The sequence below is a fragment of the Lutra lutra genome, chromosome 13 (genome assembly GCF_902655055.1).
Source record: "Lutra lutra chromosome 13, mLutLut1.2, whole genome shotgun sequence".
In the NCBI taxonomy this organism is placed as follows: domain Eukaryota; kingdom Metazoa; phylum Chordata; class Mammalia; order Carnivora; family Mustelidae; genus Lutra; species Lutra lutra.
Genome location: NC_062290.1, coordinates 88,916,661 through 88,937,838, shown reverse-complemented (window position 1 = coordinate 88,937,838; position 21,178 = coordinate 88,916,661). Strand labels below are relative to the sequence as shown.

Below are 21,178 nucleotides of genomic sequence, written 5' to 3'. Positions count from 1 at the left end.
CCCACATCGGGCTCTCTGCTCCACAGGGAGCCTGCTTCCTCCTCTCTCTCTGCCTGACTCTCTGCCTACTTGTGATCTCTCTCTGTGTGTCAAATAAATAAATAAAATCTTTTTAAAAAAATAAATAAATAAAAAATAAAAAATAGAATATATATTTAAAAAAAAAGAAGAAGGGCCTGGCCTGGGACCAGAAAACAAATCTGTCTCAAAGGCAGGACCAGAATCTGGGACTCTATTCCCAGCCCTGGTTTTCTCCCCTCCCCGAGCAAGGAGTACCGGGGAGCAAAGGTTAGAAGCGCTGGCTGAGTCACTAAACTGAACAGCCCCAGGACTGGAACAGGTCACTGAGTCTTCCCACGCCATGTGTCACCTTCTCCGTCTGTAAACCCAGGTGAGGACACAGAGAGACAACACACTTAAAGCTCTTGGCACAGCAAACGCCAGCTGGGTTATTAAAATCATGCAGACTTGGGGCGCCTGGGTGGCTCAGTGGGTTAAGCCGCTGCCTTCGGCTCAGGGGTCATGATCTCAGAGTCCTGGGATGGAGCCCCGCATCGGGCTCTCTGCTCAGCAGGGAGCCTGCTTCCTCCTCTCTCTGCCTGCCTCTCTGCCTGCTTGTGATCTCTCTGTCAAATAAATAAATAAAATCTTAAAAAAAAAAAATAAAATCGTGCAGACCTCACCAGGCAGGGCTAGGACACCGGGGAAAGTTTCAGCAGGGCTCTCATCTTGAAAGCAAGGCAGCTTGGGGAAAAGAAGGGTCGAGAAGCTGCATCCAGAAGTTGGTTTTATTGTATGTCTTGCACCATATTAATTTGAATTGCATCTGAGAGGAGAGAACAGTGGGAAGCTAGCAGAGAAGTAGCCAGAATGCTTTCATGGTGAAAGACTGCCTCCCCCAGGAAGGTTGGGGTGGGGCAGGAGAGAGGCAGAGAGACGGAGGTCTCCGGAAAGCCAACCGTCCCACTGGGGGCTCCTGCTGCCCGCTGGCTACCTCCCGCCCTTCTCTCTGCAGGGCTGAGGGGCACAGACCCTGGCAGGAAGAAAGCACAGGGGGACAGATTCGACTTCCCCTTGGCAGCTGGGCAGCCGGCAAGGTGCTGGTACGTGGGTCCCATAGCTTCCCCTGGAGGGGCCAGGCCCAGCCTGGAGAGAGCGCTCAGATGTACAGTGGGGGAAAGGGCAGCTCAGCTGAGGGCTGGAGCCTGCGGAGAGAGAGATGACCTTGCTCCCGGCCTCCAGGACCTCTTCAGGAGCCTGTCACACAACACACCCTGCACACACACACCCCCGCCACCTACCAGTTCTCTGGACTCCAGACGGTGCCCAAGCTCTCCATGAGGTGGAAAGTATAGGCATGGCGTGAGCGGTCGGAGAGGTTCTTCTCACTCTTGTGTACCACTTCCCCGTGAATTAGGACAAGGTCCCCTGGCAGGAATACAGCAGGTCAGGAGAACACTCCGCAGGGAGGGACAAAGGACCCTCCTCCCTCCCATTCCCATCCTGGAGAGCTCAGGGGCCTGCCCCAGGGTCAGAGGCTGTGCTGCTGGCCGGAGGTCCCCGTGGGACCAAGTCCCTTCTGCTGTGACCTGTGCCCTTGGCAAGTCTTGGCAAGGGCATTCCCCTTCTGCGGTGTTTGTGGAACCAGGCCCAAGTGTCTGTACTGTGCCCGGCAGCTGGGACCTGGCTATCAAAAGCTGGGCTGGAGGGCGACTAGGTGGCTCCGTGGTTAAGCATCTGCCTTTGGCTCGAGTCATGATCCCAGGGTCCTGGGGCTTCCCACATTGGGCTCCCTGCTCAGCCAGGAGTTGCTTCTCCCTCTCCCTCTGTCCTTGCCTACCCTCCCCTGCTCATGCTCACTCACTCTTGCTCTCTCTCAAAAATAAATAAAATCTTTATAAAAAAAAAAAAAAAAGGCCAACTGGACATCAGGTTGCCCTGTTCTAAAAGGAATGGCCAGCATTGGTTCAGCATCTGCGTTGTGCCCCATCTTCTGTACATTGTCTATCTCACTGACTTCCCCGCTTTACATTCGGGAAGACTGAGGCTCAGAACGTTTCAGTCATTTGACCGAAGACACAACAGAGTCTGGATTCTAGCCTGATCCAGGAGGCCTTCCGGGTAATGGCATGGCCTTCAGCCTTCCCAGTGCCCACCCAGCCCCACCTCCCATTCTGTGACTTCACGGCCCTCCGGGGAGCTGGGCGTTCAGAGCAAGCACGGACCCACAGGCACAGCCTTGGGGCCTGCCTCCCTGCCCTCTGCATCCCACCTACCTCTCCGCGCCGGGGTGGGCACAAAGAGGCTGGCATCCCGGACAGGCTCTGACCCGAGGAAGCCGACATCAGGCTTCGATCCATCACCGGTCCGTACCAGCCTTCTTGACACCCCACCTGCAAGCCAAGGTGGAGTCTTTAGCCTCTCTTTCACCCAGATCTCTCTGCCAGGGAGGGTGGGATACAAGTGGGGCAGGGCGAGACAGGTGTCCTTACCGGTATGGGAGCCTGGGATGAACCAGAGGCAGCCATTCTCCAGAGTGGCATTCTCCAGCGCTATCCACAGGCCCAGCAGCCGGCCCAGCGGTTCCGTGTGCAGGAAGGTGGAGTCCTGGTGAGGGACGACTGCAACAGGACTGGGCATGAGGAACCTGGCCCACCTCACCTTGGCCTTGTTCCCCACTCCCTGGTGCTCTCAGAGCCTTCCTGGGTCAGTAGGAAACCCACCACTTCCCGGCCTGGAGACTCGGGGCACGAGATGTAACCTCTCAAAACTTCCATTCCCTAAACAGTGAAGTGGCCTCGGCAGTAACCTACCTCCTAGGGTGGCCGGAGGAGCCCACAACACAGTGTGTGAAAAGTGTTTAGTACCGGGCCCCACATTGTAATCACTAAAAAGTGGCTGCTGTGGTTGGATCCCAGCCAGGCGACTAAAGGCACCGTCCTGAACCAGAACAACCACCTCCAGCCACCAGAGGGTCCACCAGGTGGCGCAAGACTGGGCAGTACGAAAGGAGAAGAGGGTGTGCGACTGCCCCCATCCACATCTCAACCCCCTCCCCGTGATGCTGGGGCCCAGCTGGGACGGAGGACCACTGAACAAAGGACTTCAGACCATGGATGCTAGTCTCCTTTCCCTCCTTCCCAGGGAACTGTGTGTTTTCCAAGCCCCAAACTGGAATTGAACGATCCAAACAGTGTCCAGAGGAAGGTGTCCTAACAGTGGGCACTCCGCAGCATTTGGAGGAAGACCGACTGAAGGAGGTAGGGTTGCTGAACTCAGGGAGAGGCTGCTCATCCCTTCGGGAGACTGTCCTTGGGCCGAACGGTAGGAAGAAATGGGCAGTCCCAAGGAGGCCAACTTGGGCTCATGCAAGGAAGGAAAGGGCTGGCTGTGAGGGGATGAGCCCTGTGTCATGGGAGGTATTTAAGCAGAAGTAGATAATCACCCAGGAGGGAGGCTATAAAAGTTATCTGTGCATCCAGGGGGTTTGAAATTAGATCAGCAATTTCTCTGTTAAATCAGTCCTCCGGGGAACTTGTTAAAAATACAGGTTCGTGGGGCGCCTGGGTGGCTCAGTGGGTTAAGCCTCTGCCTTCAGCTCAGGTTATGATCTCGGAGTTCTGGGATCGAGTCCCGCATCGGGCTCTCTGCTCAGCAGGGAACCTGCTTCCTCCTCTCTCTCTCTGCTTGCCTCTCTGCCTACTTGTGATCTCTCTCTGTCAAATAAATAAAATCTTAAAAAAAAAATACAGGTTTGTGGGGCACCTGGGTGGCTCAGTCAGTTGGGCATTTGACTCTTAATTTCAGCTCATGATCTTGGGGGCCAGAGATCCAGCCCTAAGTGGGACTCCACGATCAGCGGGAATCTGTTTCTCTGCCTCTCTCTCTCTCTCTCCCTTTGCTCATCCTCCCACTCATGTGTGTGTGTTTTTTTTTTCTCTCTCTCAAATAAATAAATCTTAAAAAAAGAAAATACATGTCTACAGGTTCTTGCAACCCTACTGACTCAAGAGCTCAGGGACTGGGGCCCCAGAATCTATTTTAATCAGCTAGGAGTTGCTGCCAGTTTTGAGAACCACTGTGCCAAGGACTCCAGAACACCCTCCCAATAGACAGTTCCAAAAAGGAACAAAAGGTAGCTTCTCCTTCCTGGCCCAGGCTCTTGCCCATGGACATCTCAGCAAGTGCCATCCCTCCCTCCAGAGACCTGACAACCCCTGATGCCCCAGATGTCCCACCGTGGCCCTTGCTGGACCCCATGGCCCGTTCTCAGCTCACCTTCGCCACCAAAGTGAGGTTGCTGCAAGAAAGAAGAAGGGCCGGTGAGGCCAGAGGAAAGTGGGTTGGAGCAGGGACCACTCTAAGTCCTAGATGCGTTTGCCACTAAGGATTCCATGCCAGTACCCAGCTATGGAGTCCCACTGTGTGCCAGGCCCAGGAGGGCGGCAAAGAGAAAAAGCACCCTGCCCACAGGGTGCTCCGAGTCCGAACACATGCACTCCTCCTGAGAGCAAAGGCAGAAGTGATGGGTGGCAACAGAGGCTGCGGCCCAGGCTTGAGGTTAAGCCACTCAGCCCCAGGATCAGAGATGGGTCCCTTTCTTCCCAAGGCAAAACTGGAAGTCTGCTTGGAGTAGGTGGCAGTGAGCTAGGTCTTGAAGCTGGGAGCAGAGCATTTCAATAGCAAAAGGAGGGAGAAGGGAAGAGTGCCTGGGTGGCTCAGTCGGTTAAGTGTCTGCCTTCAGCTCAGGTCATGATCCCAGGGTCCTAGGATTGAGTCCGCATTGGGTTCCCTGCTCAACAGGGAGCCTGCTTCTCCCTCTCCCTCAGCCTACCAATCCTCCTGCTGTGCTCCCTCTGTCTCTGTCAAATACATAAAATCTCCAAAAAAGGGAGAGGGGAGAGAGTCCTGGGGGTCTCCTTCCTTCCTGCCACCAAATTTTATCTGAGCACCTATTAAGTGCAAGGCACCTTACCCCGAGGAGACAGATTTCCCATGTTCTCCTTGCAACTTAGGAATTCCTCAAGGAGGCAGCTTTTGGCCCATGGTAAGGAGGGGCTTAGTATGAGTACTCTGCCCATTTTACAGAGGGTAAACTGAGGCGTGGGGATGACAGGGAGCTCACCTTGAAGATGTACATGCTCTGCACGACCACGGGCATCTGGAAGCCCAGACTTTTGGCCAAGGCCTGGAGGGGGACAGAGGTCAGACTTCCAGCCTGCCCACACTCATACCTGGGCCACCCCCCACCCTCGCCCACACCCTCACTCACCTGCACCTTGGGGGAGTGTGTGACACTCCTGAAGACAGGGTCATAGGCATGCAGAGCTGCAGGACAGAGGCAGGCTGACGGGCCAGCCCCTCTGCCCTCATGCGTCCCTCTGAGCCTGGCCCTGAGCACCCAGACATGGGCCTAGCTATGGCTTCTCACCCGTTTGTACTCATTGAGCTTTCTGCTGGCTCATAACAGAGAGATGGGCCCCCAGCCTGATTCTCGGCTTTGCAGCCATCTGGAAACCTCACTGCAGACTTGACTCAAAGGGATCCGTAACTTGGTAGCAGTCTCGGTGCTGCCACTTACTCTGTGATGCTTCAAGTGACCATTCATCTCCTATGAGCCTCAGTTTCTCCTCTGTACCACATAACCGGAAGACCAGTCCTGCCTCTCAGGCTGCCCTAAGACTCGAAGGGCTAACACATGCCTGGTCGTCTCTTTATTATTGTTGTTGATATTACAAAAATGGAGGGATGGGGGGGCACCTGGGGGGCTCAATCGGTTAAGCCTCTGCCTCCGGCTCAGATCATGATCCCAGAGTCCTGGGATCGAGCCCCGCCTTGGGCTCCCTGCTCAGCAGGGAGCCTGCTTCTCCCTCTCCCACTCCCCCTGCTTGTGTTCCCTCTCTCGCGGTACCTCTCTCTGTCAAATAAATAAAATAAAATATTTTTAAAAAATAAAATAAATAAATAAAACTTTGGAAATGATGGTTGGATATACTTATTGCCACTGAATTGTATACTTCAGAATGGTTAGGATGGCAAATTTTATATTATATATATTTTACCACAATTCTTTTTACAAAGATTTAACAAAGAATTTTTTACAAAAATTCTTTCTACTAGCATGATGTAACTTCAAGTTTAAAAACGAGTGGGGGCTCGTGGGTGGCTCAGTTGATGGAGTGTCTGACTTTTTTTTTTTTAAGATTTTATTTATTTATTTGACAGACAGAGATCACAAGTAGGCAGAGAGGCAGGCAGAGAGAGAGAGGAAGGGAAGCAGGCTCCCCGCCAAGCAGGTTCCCTGCCGAGCAGAGAGCCGGATGCGGGGCTTGATCCCAGGACCCTGAGATCATGACCTGAGCCGAAGGCAGAGGCTTTAACTCACTGAGCCACCCAGGTGCCCCGAGTATCTGACTCTTGATTTTGACTCAGGTCGTAATCTCAGGGCCCTGGGATCGAGGTCCGCCCCCCCCGCCCCGCCGTGATGACCTTCACGCTCAATGGGGAGTCTGCTTGAGATTCTCTCTCTCCCTCTCCTCCTTCTCACACACTCTCTCTTTCTCTCTCTAAATAAATAAATAAAATCTTTAAAAAAAATAAGCAGTCTGCAAAATAAATTATAATATATGATCCTGGGGGAACAAAAAAAAGAAGACCTCCTAGCTTCATCTGGGGTCTCAGAATAGGGACCATGCCAACATGTTAGGTGCTCCTGAGGAGGTTCCAGAAAGCAGTAAGGGCCAGGAGCGCCCCATGCCTGAGGCTTGGATCATCTGCACGGGGACTCAGCTGGCTCCTCTCCCCAGGGCTGTGTTGGTAGCATCTAGGGTTAGCATCATAAGGCCAGAGCAGCAGGCCCAGAGTGGGAGCTGAAGCCAGAAGTGCCATTTGTTGGGCCACTAACTTACAGTGGGCCTTGGGTTAGGCCCCAGGGCTCTTCGGGCCTCAGCCTCCCTGTTTTCTTTCCCACAGGCACCTGCTTACCATGGCCAATTTTATTGATGGATTTCTCTGGAGGGACCAGGAAATTTCCTGTAGCACAAGGAACAGATAAAGACAAAAGAGCTGGAGTCCACCTTCCCCTGGGCAACTGGCCTCAGCGGGGAGCCCTCAGCCCTGGGGGGAGATACCCCAGTCTAGCCCTTCCCACACCCCAGGGGCCCCAGCTCCGAACCTTTCTCGTCGAAAACGTCTTTCTCAAAGAAGTATCGAATCTTGTCACCACTGCTCAAGAAATAGTCTTTGTCACCCTGGCCCTGGGGAGAGGGGATATCAGAGGGACTGAGAGAGCATCACAGGGTCAGAGCTTGGCCGAGAGGCAAGAGGATCCTCATGCTTCCCAACCCCCCTGGCGTTTCTCAGACTCGTCTACTGAGGCACAGTGAACAGGAACCCCCAGTGCCTGGAAGCATACTAGGAAGCCCCAGCATAAAATTTCTTGGAAACCACTTAATAAGTCACATGATTCTTATGCTCAATACAGTGTGATTCTGAGTCTAGGCACCGTAGTCCAACAGGCGCAGTTCCCAGGTAGCCTTGGGTCACCTGTTATCACTCCACGTTTGTTTCCTCATCTGTAAAGGGAAATAATCATTGAACTGACCTCGTTCAGTTCAGAGGAGGCTTCGGGCAGAGGCTGAATCTTACAGTAGTTGAGAGCACAGACCGTGGAGCTAGAATACTTGGGTTCAAATCCCAGCCCTGCCATGGAGTTGCTGTGTGACCACAACCCCACTTGCTGAACCTCTCTGGGCTTAGTTTCCTCGTAAAGTATAGATGTGACTAAAGGTATCCTGTCGGGTGTTGCAGTGATTATGAATTAGTGTACATGAAGTGCTAGTACAGTCCTTGGAACGTGGTTCCATGTTACATGAATATCTGCTTTTATCATCATCGTTACTGCTACTGCTGTGGCGAAACAGAAAACACTCAGCCAGGGCCCGGCTAAATGATGAATATTAACTATTACTCATCGCTGCGTCCCTCTCTGTCAAATAAATAAATAAAATCTTTTAAAATTTTGTCATTTATTTGAAAGAGGGAGAGTGTCATTTATTTGAAAGAGGTGGGGGGTGGAACAGAAGGACAAGCAGGGAGCCTGACACAAGGCTCCATCCAGGACCCTGAAGTCAGGACCCTAAGATCAGGATCTGAGCCGAGGTCAGATGCTTAACTGGCTGAGCCACCCAGACACCCCTGATCTTTTTCCTCCTAATGCCTATTTCAAAGTCTTTTTTTTTTTTAAGATTTTTATTTATATGATAGAGACACAGCGAGAGAGGGGAACACAAGCAGGGGGAGTGGGAGAGGGAGAAGCAGGCTTCCCGCCAATCAGGGAGTCCAATGAGGGGCTTGATCCCAGGACCCCAGGACCAGGACCTGAGCCAAAAGCAGACGCTCAACAACTGAGTCAAGCAGGCACCCTCCTCCCCATTTCAAAGTCTTATTATCAGTAGTGAATATTGAGGGTTTACTGAGTATGGCACTGTGCTGAGCTCTTTGCAAGCAAACCAAGATACATACATTTTACTCTCCCATCCTCCCCTCAACCCTTCACTGGTCTCTGGAATATTCTCAGAAGGTAGCTAGGAGGGCACAAGATTGGCACCTTCACTCCATGGGGCCTTGAGTGACCTGTCTCTAGGCACTGGACCCCCATTTCTGCTGTCCCCACCTAGAAGGCGGGGGTGAGGCCAGATGAAACCCACTATTTGGAGGAAATTATTCTGTAACCCTTAGTCCTGCTGAACAGTGCCCCAGTCACGCTCTTTGGGTTCCCAGTCTTCAGGTCATTGTAATTCCCTTTATGCCCACCAGATGGCAGGAGCTCCTCAGCATGAAGGAGCTGTGTTGCGGCAGCTAGGACCACAGCTTTGGGTCCAGGGCCACACCACAAACAGGATCCTTTTTTCTTTTCTTTTTTTTTTTTTTAAGATATTTTTTATTTATTTGACGGGGGGGGGGGTCACAAGTAGACAGAGAAACAGTCAGAGAGGGAGGAGGAAGCAGGCTCCCCACCAAGCAGAGAGCCCGACAAGGGGCTCGATCCCAGGACCCTGGGATCATGACCTGAGCCGAAGGCAGAGGCTTTAACCCACTGAGCCACCCAGGTGCCCCAGGATCCTTTTTTCGTTTCTTTTCTTTATTTTTATGATTGTATTTATTTGAGAAAGAGAGTGAAAGCAAGAGAGATCACAGAGTGAGAGGGAGAAAGCAGACTCCCCACTGAGCAGGGAGCCCCTGGTCAGGCTGGATCCCAGAACCCTGGGATCATGATCTGAGCCGAAGGCAGACGCACAACGACTGAGCCACCCAGGGGCCCCCCACAGACAGGCTCCTGAAGGGTTAAGTGAACTGTGTGGGAGAACCCCCAGTCTCGATGTACCCTTCTCAAACTATATTGAGTCCTATTAAGTCACGAGGGGTGGGGGGTGGAGAAGCTGGGTTTCCAGTCTACCTGGGTGGGGGGGCGGGTAAGGCTCAGGGAGGGGTCGTGGTGTTCATCAGAGTCACTTGACTCATTCCGGGCTGCTGGCCACAGAAGAGGCCCTTGTAGCAGGAGAACCACTGAGGACGTTCCGCAGAGCAGTGAACAGATGATTGGGGTTCAAATCCTCATTCTATCAATTTACTAACCATGCGGTGTGGGGCCAGTGAGCCAGGCCTCATTTGCCCCAGCTGTCAAACAGGGGTAATAATACCGACCTTATAAATCCACAGTGAGGAGCGAGGAAACACACAGACAAGGCACTGAGCCTGGCACAGGGAGGGCTCAGGGTTCAATCTCTTATCAGAACGAGCCCATGGGCTTTGGGGGCCCGTCCCAGGCTGCTACTCTGGCTGGGGACTGAGCCCCCTCCCCTCCTCTTTAAGACCAGATCCCATTCTCACCTGCCCCAGACACTTACTTTGGTTCTCAGCTGCTCCTCTTCCCGGGTAGAAAATTCTATGCGGCAGTGGACAGGGACATCCATGTCAGCCACTAGCTTGCCAATCCTCTGTTGCATGACGGCACATTCATCGGCAGAGAAAAATCCTTCCAGCACCAGGAATCCATCCTCCTGAAACTGAAGGTGAGGAGAAACCTCAGGCTTCCCCCTCTCCAATGCTCTCTGTGAGGACTGACCTGACCCCTCCCTGAAACCCAAGTGTGCGGGAGGACAGGACCAAGTGTCCTGTTCATTGGTCGGTCTCCCCCCACAACACACTCCTACCCGAGGCACGGCGTCTGGGACCCAGTGGGGAGCAACCAATAGTAGTTGCTTGAATGAAGGAAGGAGGAAGGGGAAGTGTCCCCATCCTTCCCCTCCAGTGGGCTTTGGGGCACATGGGAATACAACCTTATTCATTTAGTCAACTAAAATTTATTGAGCATCTACTGTGTACCAGCACAGTTTTAGGAGCTGGAGCTACAGTAATGAGGAAGCCTGATGTCCTGGAGCTTACAGTCTAGCAACGGAGGCTGACATCAAACAAAGGGCGCCTGGGTGGCTCAGTGGGTTAAACCTCTGCCTTTGGCTTGGGTCATGATCTCAAGGTCCTGGGATCGAGCCCTGAATCTGGCTCTCTGCTCAGCAGGGAGACAGAGGAGTCTCAGGGCAGCAGCTCTGAGAAGGTGACAGTTAAAGGGGACCAGCAGGGGCACCTGTGTGGCTCAGTGGGTTAAAGCCTCTGCCTTTGGCTCAGGTCATGATCCCAGAGTCCTGGGATCAAGTCCCACATGGGGTTCTCTGCTCAGCAGGGAGCCTGCTTTCTCCTCTCTCTCTGCCTGCCTCTCTGCCTACTTGTGATCTCTGTCAAATAAATAAATAAAATCTTTAAAAAATAATAATAATAAATAAATAAATAAAGGGGACCAACAGGGGTGTCTGGGGGGCTCAGTTGGTTAAGCAGCTGCCTTTGGCTCAGGTGTGATCTCAGGGTCTTTGGGCTCCCTACTCAGCGGGGAGTCTCCCTCTCCCTCTGCCCCTCCCCCTACTCATGATCCCTCTCTCTCAGAAATAAAAATCTTTTTAAAAAATAAAGGGGGGCGCCTGGGTTAAGCCTCTGCCTTCGGCTTAGGTCATGATCTCAGGGTCCTGGGATGGAGTCCCACGTTGGGCTCTCTGCTCAGCGGGGAGCCTGCTTCCCCTATCTCTCTGCTCTGCCTCTCTGTCTGCTTGTGATCTCTCTGTCAAATAAATAAATAAAATCTTTTATAAAATAAATAAATAAATAAAGGGACCAGCAGGATAACGGGAGTGGGAGAGACAAGGATGAACATTCCAGACTAAGGGAACAGGACTTGTGAAGTACATGAGCATGGGAGGGGCCAGATGGAGCAAAGTGACGGTGGAGGCAGAAGTGGGTGGGGGGGGGGGATGGAGTGGGGTGCAGGGGCAGGCCAGGCAAGGAAATGGGCTTTGTACTAAACGCAGCCGCAGACAGCCAGGGTTGGGGGCGGGGGAGGTTAAAACAGTGAGCTTATTCTCCTTTGCCTCCAGACCTCTTACTCTGCAGCTGTTGAGATGCGTAAGGAGATAAAGAATGTCTGCGTGTTTCCTGGCAGACCCTTGTAAAATCGCAGCCTTGGACGTCACCTCCTGACCCCCCTGTGAAGTACCCGATTTCCAATTGCTGACAGCCCCCCCACCTTCCCTTACTCCCCCATGATGCCCAGCTCTGGCTGCCACATGTGGGAATCTGGGACATTCCTGCCCACCCACTGTGGCCCTTTGGTCTCTGGACAGCTGTGTGTGATAGAGCCTTAATCCTCGGGGCGCCTGGGTGGCTCAGTGGGTTGGGCGTCTGCCTTCGGCTCAAGTCATGATCTTGGGGTCCTGGGGTTGAGCCCTGCTGTCAGGCTCCCTGCTCCATGGGGAGCCTGCTTCTCCCTTCTCCCTTCTGCCCCGCCCCCTGTTTATGCTTGCTCTCTCTCTCTCTCTAATAAATAAATTAAATCCTTATTTATTTTTTTTTTAAGATTTTATTTATTTGACAGAGACAGCCACAGCAGGAACACAAGCAGGGGGAGGGGGAGAGGGAGAAGCAGGCTTCCTGTTGAGCAGGGAGCCTGATGCGGGGCTCCATCCCAGGATCCTGGGATCATGACCTGAGCTGAAGGCAGACGCTTAACGACTGAGGCATCCAGGTGCCCCCACAAAGTCTTTTTTTTTTTTTAAGATACTTAATCTTCACATCAGTATCAAGCTGAACAATTCCTCGTTGGGAACTGGGTCATCCACAGCCAACTCCGACCCAGCAGACACGCTCGGGGGAGAACTTCCTGAAGTAAGAAGTTGGGAGCTCAGTAAATAGGGCGGCAAAGATGTACTGATGGGGTCTCCACTGAGGCTAGTTGAACGAGAGCAATAAATCAGAAACAACCTAAGTGCTCAGCACAAGGAGAGTCATTCAACAAAGCCTGTTCTATCTGGAACACAGCACAGCTGACAAAAATCATGTAGCAGAAAAATATTTACTGACATGGACATATGTGCCTGATATACTGGGGGATGGAAAAAAAAAAGGGGGGAGGCGCCTGGGTGGCTCAGGTGGTTAAATGTCTGCCATTGGCTCAAGTCATGATACCAGGGTCCTGGGATCGAGTCCTGCATCAAGCTCCCTGCTCATCGGGGAGCCTGCTTCTCCTTCTGCCTGCTCTGCCTGCTGCTCCCCCTGCTTGTTCTCTCTCTCTCTCTCTCTGACAAGTCTTTTTTTTTTTTTTTTAAAGATTTTATTTATTTATCCGACAGAGAGATCACAAGCAGGCAGAGAGGCAGGCAGAGAGAGAGGAGGAAGCAGGCTCCCTGCTGAGCAGAGAGCCCAATGCGGGGCTCGATCCCAGGACTCTGAGATCACGACCCGAGCCAAAGGCAGCGGCTTAAACCACTGAGCCACCCAGGTGCCCCTCTCTCTGACAAGTCTTTAAAGAAAAAGAAAAAAACAGCTTAAAAAAAAAAAACAAAGTGGGGCACCTGGGTGGCTCAGTGGGTTAAGGCCTCTGCCTTCAGCTCAGGTCATGATTCCAGGGTCCTGGGATGGAGCCCTGCATCAGGCTCCCTGCTCAGTGACAGTTTGCTTCTTCCTCTCTTTCTGCCCTTTCTGCTCACTCTCTTTCTCTCTCAAATAAATAAGTAAATAATCTTTTTAAAACATAAAATAGGGGTGCCTGGGTGGCTCAGTGGGTTAAATAAAGCCTCTGCCTTCGGCTCAGGTCATGATCCCAGGGTCCTGGGATCTAGCCCCGAATCGGCTCTCTGCTCAGCAGGGAGCCTGCTTCCCTTCCTCTCTCTCTGCCTGCCTCTCTGCTTACTTGTGATCTCTGTCTGTCAAATAAGTAAATAAAATCTTTTTTTTAAAGAAAAAAAACATTAAATAAAATAAATAAAACAGTGGGCAAGCTCTCATAAGAACTAGCTATTATGATCGACTTTTAAAGTTTCTAGGGCTGTCAACCACACTACTGGGTAGTTACCCCAAAGATCCAAATGTAGGGATCCAAAGGGGCACATGCACCCAAATGTTTATAGCAGCAATGTCCACAATAGCCAAACTATGGAAAGAGCCCAGATGTCCATCAACAGATGAATGGATAAAGAAGATGTAGTGTGTACACACACACACACACACACACACACACACACACACACACAGGAATATTATGCAGCCATCAAAAATTAAATCTTGCCCTTTGCAACAGTGTGGGTGGAACTAGAGGGTATTATGCTAAGCAAAATAAGTCAATCAGAGAAAGGCAATTATCATATGATCTCACTGATATGAGGGATTTGAGAAACAAGACAGACGATCATAGGGGAAGGGAGGGGGAAATGAAACAAGAGGAAACCAGAGAGGAAGACAACCATAAGAGACTCTTAATCCCAGGAAACAAACTGGGGGTTGCTGGAGGCAAGGGAGGTGGTAGGGATGGAGTGGCTGGGTTATGGAGATTGGGGAGGGTATGTGCTATGGGGAGTGCTGTGAATTGTGTAAGACTGATGAATCATACCTGTACCCCAAAACAAATAACACATTATATGTTAACTAAAAAAAAAGGTTAATAATTTAAAAAAAAAAAAAAGATGTCTACCAAAATACTAAGTCTCGGGGTAGGAAATTATGGGTGGTTTTTCATTTTCTTCTTTGAGAAGATCTGTATTTTTCAGCATTTTCCTCTTGTCTTCAGAAATAAACGAGGGGCACGTTTTTGTTTTTTTTTTTTAAGATTTTATTTATTTATTTGACAGAGAGAGATCACAAGTAGACAGAGAGGCAGGCAGAGGGAGAGAGAGAGAGAGGGAAGCAGGCTCCCTGCCGAGCAGAGAGCCCGACAAGGGACTCGATCCCAGGACCCTGAGATCTTGACCTGAGCCGAAGGCAGCGGCTTAACCCACTGAGCCACCCAGGCGCCCCGAGGGGCACGTTTTTTAAGTCTGTGTCACTCTAATTCCCAAGCATTAGCTTTTTGTGTTTGACCGCAGGTGGGACCTTGCGGCCCTCCAAGGGCTCAGGGCGGGGCGGGGCGTTCCGCCTCCTCTTGACCCCGCCCCCACTCCGGGCCCTGGCTCCCCCCCACTTCTCCTGCCTTCCCCGCTCTTCCCTCTTGGCAATCAGGAACCACTCCTAGGCTGGCTGATCTTTACTCTTTTTTTTTCTTTTTAGAGATTTTATTTATGTATTTGAGAGACAGAGAGTTGCGTGAGTGCGCCGGATCAAGAGCAGGGCGGGGAACCAGAGGGAGAAGCAGACTCCCCGCTGAGCAGGGAGCCTGAGGCAGGGCTGGATTCCAGGACCCGGAGATCATGAGCGGAGCCAAAGGCTGAGCCACCCAGATGCCCCTGATCTTTACTCTTTATTATGGTTTCCGTCACTCAGTGGTTGGACACTGAACAGTCTGGGTTTCAGTTTCATCTTCTGAAAAATGGCAGAGGGTGGGGTTGAGTTCCCAGGGTCTACTAGAAGTCGGAGAGACCCCCAACTCTACCTGACCCTCTCGGATCCCTACCCCACACGGCCCTACCTTCTGGAGCTGCGAGGGACTCAGGCAGGACATGAGGATGAGGCTCTGGGTGCCGCTGCTGTTGCTGGAGGCCCGAGAGGAGAAAGTACAAATTAAGCAGTTTGGAAGTGCCTAATAGGGGTGGCGGGTGCAAAGTGCTGGAGCCTGGGAGGCCGAGGAGGACTTAACTCTTTCCTACCCAGAGGAAGCCCAATCCCAGCCCCCAACCCTTCCCGCAAACACACACACCAGCCTGAACTGTCCCCCCACCCCAAGTCACTTCTGTACCTGGATGGGGCCCTTGCCTCTGACCCAGCTCAATACCCTGGGTCCATCCCCCCAGTTAATCTAGGATTAGCCCTTTTCAATCTCCTTTGTGGTTTTTAATGGCTCCCTTCCAGTTGTTTTACAGAAACCGCCCCCTTCTGGCTGCTTACCAGGTGCCTAGAAATTGTATTCGAGGGGTGTCAGCGCAAAGAAGCGGGGGAAGCCGAAGGATCCCTGATCCTAGGCACCATCACTCACCGTGACCTCTGACGAATGTCAGCCCCTCTCTGTTTCTTAGCATACGTACTGCTGAAGCAAGCAGAAATGTCAGCCCCTCTCTGGACTTCATGTGTGGATTAGAAAATCCCCAGGCCACCAGCATCAATGTGGGGTGGGGGGACACAGGGTGGGCCTGGGGGGGTTTGCACATCAGACAGGTCGGACTGGGGCAAGTGGCTTTGCGTTCCAGAGGTGGAAAAGGTCCTCAGAGAACTGTCTGGGCTCCTCCCAGCTCTGATCCCCGGAAACTCTGTCAGTCTTGGGAGGATTAGGGAAAGATTACAGCTCAGAGGAAGACAGCAGATAAAGGGAAATCTTAGAGAGGGGAAGGGGCTGGGGGCACCTAGTTGGCTCAGTTGGAAAAGCATGTGACTCTTGCCCTCTGGGCCCTGAGTTCAATCCCCACACAAGGTGCAGAAATTACTTAAATAAACAAACCTAAACAAAAACAAAAACAAAAAAGAAAGGAAGAAAGAGGAAGGGGATACAACCGGGGACCTGGGTCTCAAGAATGAGGGGAAAATCATGGTTCCTGTTCCCCACCGCCACCCACCCACCCCAGCCCAAGATGTTGGGTGTCTCAAATCTAACAGCCAGGACTACAGCCACCATGGCCCTGCTGAGCAGGGCCATTTTGGCTGTAGCTCCTGAAAACAGGCCATTGGCCTTCCCCAAAATGACATTTTTCTGAATGGCGAAGGGACAGAACGTCTTGGGAGTGAGTGTGGGGACATGAGCTCAGCCTTCAGGAGCCTTGGCCCCAAGTCAAGTCATGTTTTCTGGGCCACCGCACTGGGAGTGACTGCTTGGTCCCAATTCCCAAAGGCCAGGGAGAGGGGTGGCCAGGCTCCTGAGAACAGAGAAGAGGTTCTGAGGAGTTTGGCTGGGTGAGGAGGGCAGGCAGAAGACAAACTAAACTATGCAGGCACAGTTTGTCTTCTATGAGACTCAGCTCACTTGAGGCAAGGCCCATTCCCAGCTGTCCTGGCCTCATCTGATGCAGCTGTCCACTACAGGGGCCCCTCCCATGTGTCAGGGGCACAGCAAGGGTCCGCATCCCACGGGCCAGCAGCTCCCCTGGGAGTCCCCACCGAAGGCTTGTAGTGGAGGCTTCGTGAGGCAGACTGGGTTTGAGTCCAGACCTGGGCCTTGTTTTCCCCATCTGTAGTTTGGGGATAACCTCTCGTAAGGAGGAAGAGGAATACTTACCTGCCAATAAAGAGATTCAGCACAGGGCCTGGGCCTCACTGAAAGTGCCCATCAGCTAGCTGTTCACCAGAAGTTAGCCAAGGGGACTGTTCTGGGCGAAATGTGAGGGTATTTCTTATTTTTGAGCTTCCCCGTTGTCCAAACTGCTGTTGTCATCTGTGGAATGACCATACTATTGAAGTTTGGCGGGGACAGCCCGCAGGGGGGCTCAGACAGGAGGAGGAGGGGTTGGGCCTCCGAGATTTGCTCATTCATCCTGGTCAGGCTTTGGGAGGTGGGTTTGCATTGTTTTGTTTGTTTGTTTTTTCCAAAAGCTAACCAGCTCCAGGTCCAACACGACTGCTCCTGGTGGCACTGGGTGGTCCCAAGACTGGGTGGGGAAGTGGGAGTCGGTAAGGGGGTACCAGACAGGACAGGAGGGTCTCAGAGGGGATTGGCCTTTCTTCTTCACCAAAAGCCCCCTGCCCCTGGGTCCCCAGGTCAGCCCACCACAAACTTCACTGGTCCAGGTGGAAGATACCAGTTACTGGGCGCTGAAGGCCAGCCCCACTACCAAGTCATCATCAGGTATGCCTCAGAATAGTCCTGCAAGGTTGTGATGTTACAGACGAGGAAACTGTGGCAGAGCTATGATTTGAAGGCAGCTCTACCCATTTCCCTGAGCCTCTATCCTTGACCCCAGCACATTCAGCAGGCTCCCAAAGGGGCCAGGAGCTGGCTCTCCCACAGTGATTCTCAGGCCCACCTCTGCGGAACCCGGCGGGGAATGGTTTGTTGGGAATTACAAGGGACCTATGAGAGCACAGAGTGGATACGCCCATTGCACAGATAGGGTTATGGAGGCTGTGGGAGGGAAGGGGTTGCCCCAACTTCATGCAGGGAATAACAGAGCGGGGACAAGAATGGAGACTACTGGCTCCCATCCCAGTGTCCCCCTCCCCTCCCCGGCCTCCCCACTCATCAAAGCTCATGAAGGCCCAAACTCCAGGTGACCAGGCTGGAGGCAAGACCCCAGGCTCAGGCCACACCTGACCTGTATCAGGCTCTGTCCAGCCCACACCCAGTAGCGGCCTCCAAGGGACAGGGAGAGGGGCACCTGCTTCTAGGTGCCCAGCAGCAGCCACTCAACCAACTAGTCCTCAGAGTCCAGTGGGACCCAAAGAGCTGAGGGAAGGGTCCCCCCCATGACACGGAGACCTCCAAAGGCTACTTTCTGTTATAGATTTATTTGATATTGAACGGAGTCTACAAGTTCAGACCCTCACGTAACGGATTGCTTCATGGTCGTCAAAGGCTAGTGTGCATTATTTCTGAGGATTACATCCGCTGACATGACACAGAAACACAAATGGACAAAGGGACATAATCATGAAGACAAGAGACGCTAAAACGTGCCTTAGTGTCCAAGTGATTGATCTAAGGCGGGGAACCCTTCTAATGCAGGGACCCCCGTGACTTATCTAAAGTGAGGAGGCCTCTTGCCACCAGGCGCCGAGAGGGCTGCGTGTGTATGCCTGGCACCTGGGACAGAAACTGGAACCCAAACCTAGGGAGCCTGCCCCTCCCAGCAGTGACCTACCCCGCCTGCCCCCAAGAACCCCACCTCTAAGTGTCTCTTCTGAAGGACCAGGAGGTGACAGGGCTGATGCTAGCAGCTGAGGCTAGGGATGGCACTGGGCAAACTCATGACACAGGAGGTGGGAAAGCAGAGTCCGGGCGAGGCAGCTCCTCCTGGCTCCTTAACACTGTGACGAGGGACGGACGGGGAGCATGGAGCACCGTTCATCCGGGGATTAGCCAACCCGAGTCTCCTCCTTTCTTGGCAGCTCCAGAACATTCCCTTTGGCCAACAGCCACAGACATGAGTGCCTGCCAAGACACATGGAGGAAAAAGAAAACAAGACACCAAAAACAAAACAAAACAAAACAAAATCCCCGCCCTAGGAGAGGAGAGGAACAAACAGAACTCCTGGACCAAGGTCACACCAGACTCGAACACATCCTGCAGCCTGCAGGCCCCCACGGTGGGGGGTGGGGGGGCAGGGGGAAACGGTTCAGTGTCCTGCTGCTCTGCTCACAGGAAGCTGCCGTCCTGCCCTGAGACCCCAACTCACTGGCCTTCACTGTTTTTTTTTTTAGTTTTTTTTTTTTTAGTTTTTTTTTTCTTTTTAATACCCAAACCATCAATTTTCAAAGCTTTAAAAAAAAAAAAAAGTTCTTTTTTTTTCCTTTTTATTAAAAAAAAAAAAAAAATCTAAAATTGATGAGACAAGCCCCAGGCCTGGCCTTTCCACCTGGTGGCCTGCCGTCCCCTGGGCCACACAGCCAGAGCCCAGCCCAGCACTGCTGGGGCGACCGTCGCGGCTGGTTCTCCCTGGACCCCTCTGCTCAAGTCTGGGAGGTCCTACCGGTGGCATCACCAAAACTGGAAAAGGGAAACTGCCCACCCTTCCTTACATACTCCCGATCGGAGCTGAACTTTGTCGGGAATGTAGAAGTTATCCGGAGGGAGGGGAGGGGAAGTGGAGAAAAATAAATACCAGAGCTAAGTGGACAGCCCCGGGGATCCGCCTCCCACAGAGGCGGCCTCCAGGGGGGCGGCCTTGATTGTCCAAATACTGCGCTCGAAGACATAGGTCTCTGACCTCCCCGACAGGCGCCCGCCCTGGGGGACGTGAGTCTCAGAAGGAGGGAAGGGGCCAGCCCCTCAGGTCCGGTCCCGGTCCCGTGGCTGCAGCCTGGCCGACGTCCAGCCCCAGGCTCCAGCCCCGACTGAGGCCCGGTTGGTCGTCCCTGGGTCCCGGGGGCCCCGAGGACTCCTCGGCGAGCTGGTGCTCAGCCGTGTGCCGGCGCTCAGGCCTGCTCCTTGTCCGCCCTCCACAGCCGCTCCTTCACCTCGGGGGGCAGTGTGTTAAACAGGTCCTCCTCCACCACCAGGCCGCTGCGCTTGAGCAGCGGGCACTCGCCCAGCTCCACGGGCAGGCACTCCAGCCGGTTGCCCCGCAGCTCGATCTGGGTCAGGTTGGTCAGCTCACCCACCCGCGAGGGCAGCGACTGCAGCACGTTGTTGCCCAGGTGCAGGGCCCTCAGCTTCCGGCACTGGAAGAGTTCTGGGGGCAGCGCCTCGATCTGCAAGGGTGGGAGCAGAGAGCCAAAGTGAGGGGCGCAGCTCAGACCTGGGGCCTTGGCTGAGGCTTCTCCCCAGCCCCTCACCCCAGGCACCAGCCGCTCCTCTGAAACCCATTTCAGCTCCCTGGGCCCCGGCCGCAGCACCATCTGGCCTAAAGCCCACCTGACCTCCACCTGGGTGGGAAGTCTTAGCTCTTGCACTCACTTCCTCCGGGAAGCCTTCCCTGACCTCCTGGGTCACCTAGGGCACTCATGGCCCCCAGTGTCACCGATCCCTCTGCAGCAAAGCTGCTTAATCACCTGTCACTCCCGGACCAGGCTCTGAGAGGGCAGGGCTGGGGCTCCATGGTCCCCTGCTTTCTCCCAGCGCTTGGCACCCTAAGAAGCAGGTCACACTGGCCAGCTACTGTCAATCCTGCCCCCTCCTCCACTGCCCAGGGCTCCTCAGGAGCCAGGCTGTGGGGCCTGCTTGGTTTAAGAACGATTTATGAAAGAGAGTGGCACGCTGAGAAAATCACACAACCCAGGTGCTGAGAAGTACAGGGAGCACTCTGATAGGGGTGAGGACCCCAGCCCTGTCACACCTCCCTGTCCTGGGCCTCAGTCCCCTCATGTGTCAAGTCACACCCTGATCACGAGAGCAGGGGGTCCAGTATGGGTCATCCCCTTCCTAAGTTTGCAAAACCTGAATGATGGGCAACCCCCCACGCAGCTTCCTCCCCAGCGGGCTCGCCCTGAGCGCTGATACTACTACCTCATCTGCCCGTCAGAGCCCCCTGTAAATACCGCATCAACACTTCCTCTGCTTTCCAGGTCGGGTACCATTTCACCGAGGAGGCCCTAAAGAAGCTAACCTGCCCAGAGGTTCACAGCTGGAACAGGGGGGAGCCAAGCCAGAACCAGGTTCAACAGCTTGGGCTCGGCTATCCGTCCACACCACCGGCGGAGCAAGGAGCAAACAGTGGGGCCCAAGTGGGCCCCTGCTGAGTCTCTGGCACACAGGAAAAGGTCCATAAATGCCGCCTTCTCCCCTGCCCTCTGTGAGGTGTCGGCTACAAACCCAGGTTCTCACCGAACCTATTTGCCAGAACAGTCTCCTTCAGAAGGGCTGGGCAGAAGGGACCCCACTTGATCCCACGTGAGGATGACGGAGAGACTGTTTAATAAGCCCTGGGAGGTGGCTCTGTCACGGTACCCATTGTCCCGCTGAGGCCTGCAGAGGCGGGGTGTCCGAGAATGCACGGCCACAAAGGTCAGGAGAGGGTGTAAGCAAAGCTTGCTTCCTCTGATTCACAGCCCGCGCCATGCTCCCAT

At 53.3% G+C, this 21,178-nt stretch overlaps 2 protein-coding genes across 4 annotated transcripts in view; both read right to left on the bottom strand.

Moving 5' to 3' along the window:
* Window positions 1–770: 770 nt before the first annotated feature.
* Window positions 771–15,143, bottom strand: PHYHD1 (phytanoyl-CoA dioxygenase domain containing 1). Its single transcript, XM_047699202.1, has 11 exons — window positions 15,002–15,143; window positions 9,909–10,067; window positions 7,175–7,256; window positions 6,985–7,032; window positions 5,273–5,328; window positions 5,126–5,188; window positions 4,279–4,300; window positions 2,493–2,621; window positions 2,277–2,393; window positions 1,302–1,428; window positions 771–1,205 (listed from the first exon to the last, which is right to left on the bottom strand). Exons 1-11 carry the CDS (start codon window positions 15,032–15,034, stop codon window positions 1,160–1,162), a joined length of 882 nt encoding a protein of 293 aa, XP_047555158.1. The 5' UTR covers window positions 15,035–15,143; the 3' UTR covers window positions 771–1,159.
* A 2,799-nt stretch (window positions 15,144–17,942) lies between these two features.
* Window positions 17,943–21,178, bottom strand: part of LRRC8A (leucine rich repeat containing 8 VRAC subunit A) — a 28,516-nt gene continuing 25,280 nt past the window's right edge. For all 3 annotated transcript variants that reach the window (XM_047699185.1, XM_047699184.1, XM_047699187.1), the window contains one exon: window positions 17,943–19,864. In XM_047699185.1, the coding sequence (XP_047555141.1) occupies window positions 19,589–19,864 (276 nt within the window). In that variant the 3' untranslated portion in view covers window positions 17,943–19,588. The remainder of the gene's footprint in view (window positions 19,865–21,178) is intronic.

Excerpts from the sequence above, each read along its gene's own strand:
- PHYHD1 (XM_047699202.1), bottom strand. The coding sequence starts at position 15,034 with ATGTCCTGCCTGAGTCCCTCGCAGCTCCAGAAG. Across the intron at positions 7,257-9,908 it reads AGGAGCAGCTGAGAACCAAA|GGCCAGGGTGACAAAGACTA; the intron begins GTAAGTGTCTGG and ends CCCTCTCCCCAG. Across the intron at positions 2,394-2,492 it reads CATCCCAGGCTCCCATACCG|GTGGGGTGTCAAGAAGGCTG; the intron begins GTAAGGACACCT and ends CTTGGCTTGCAG.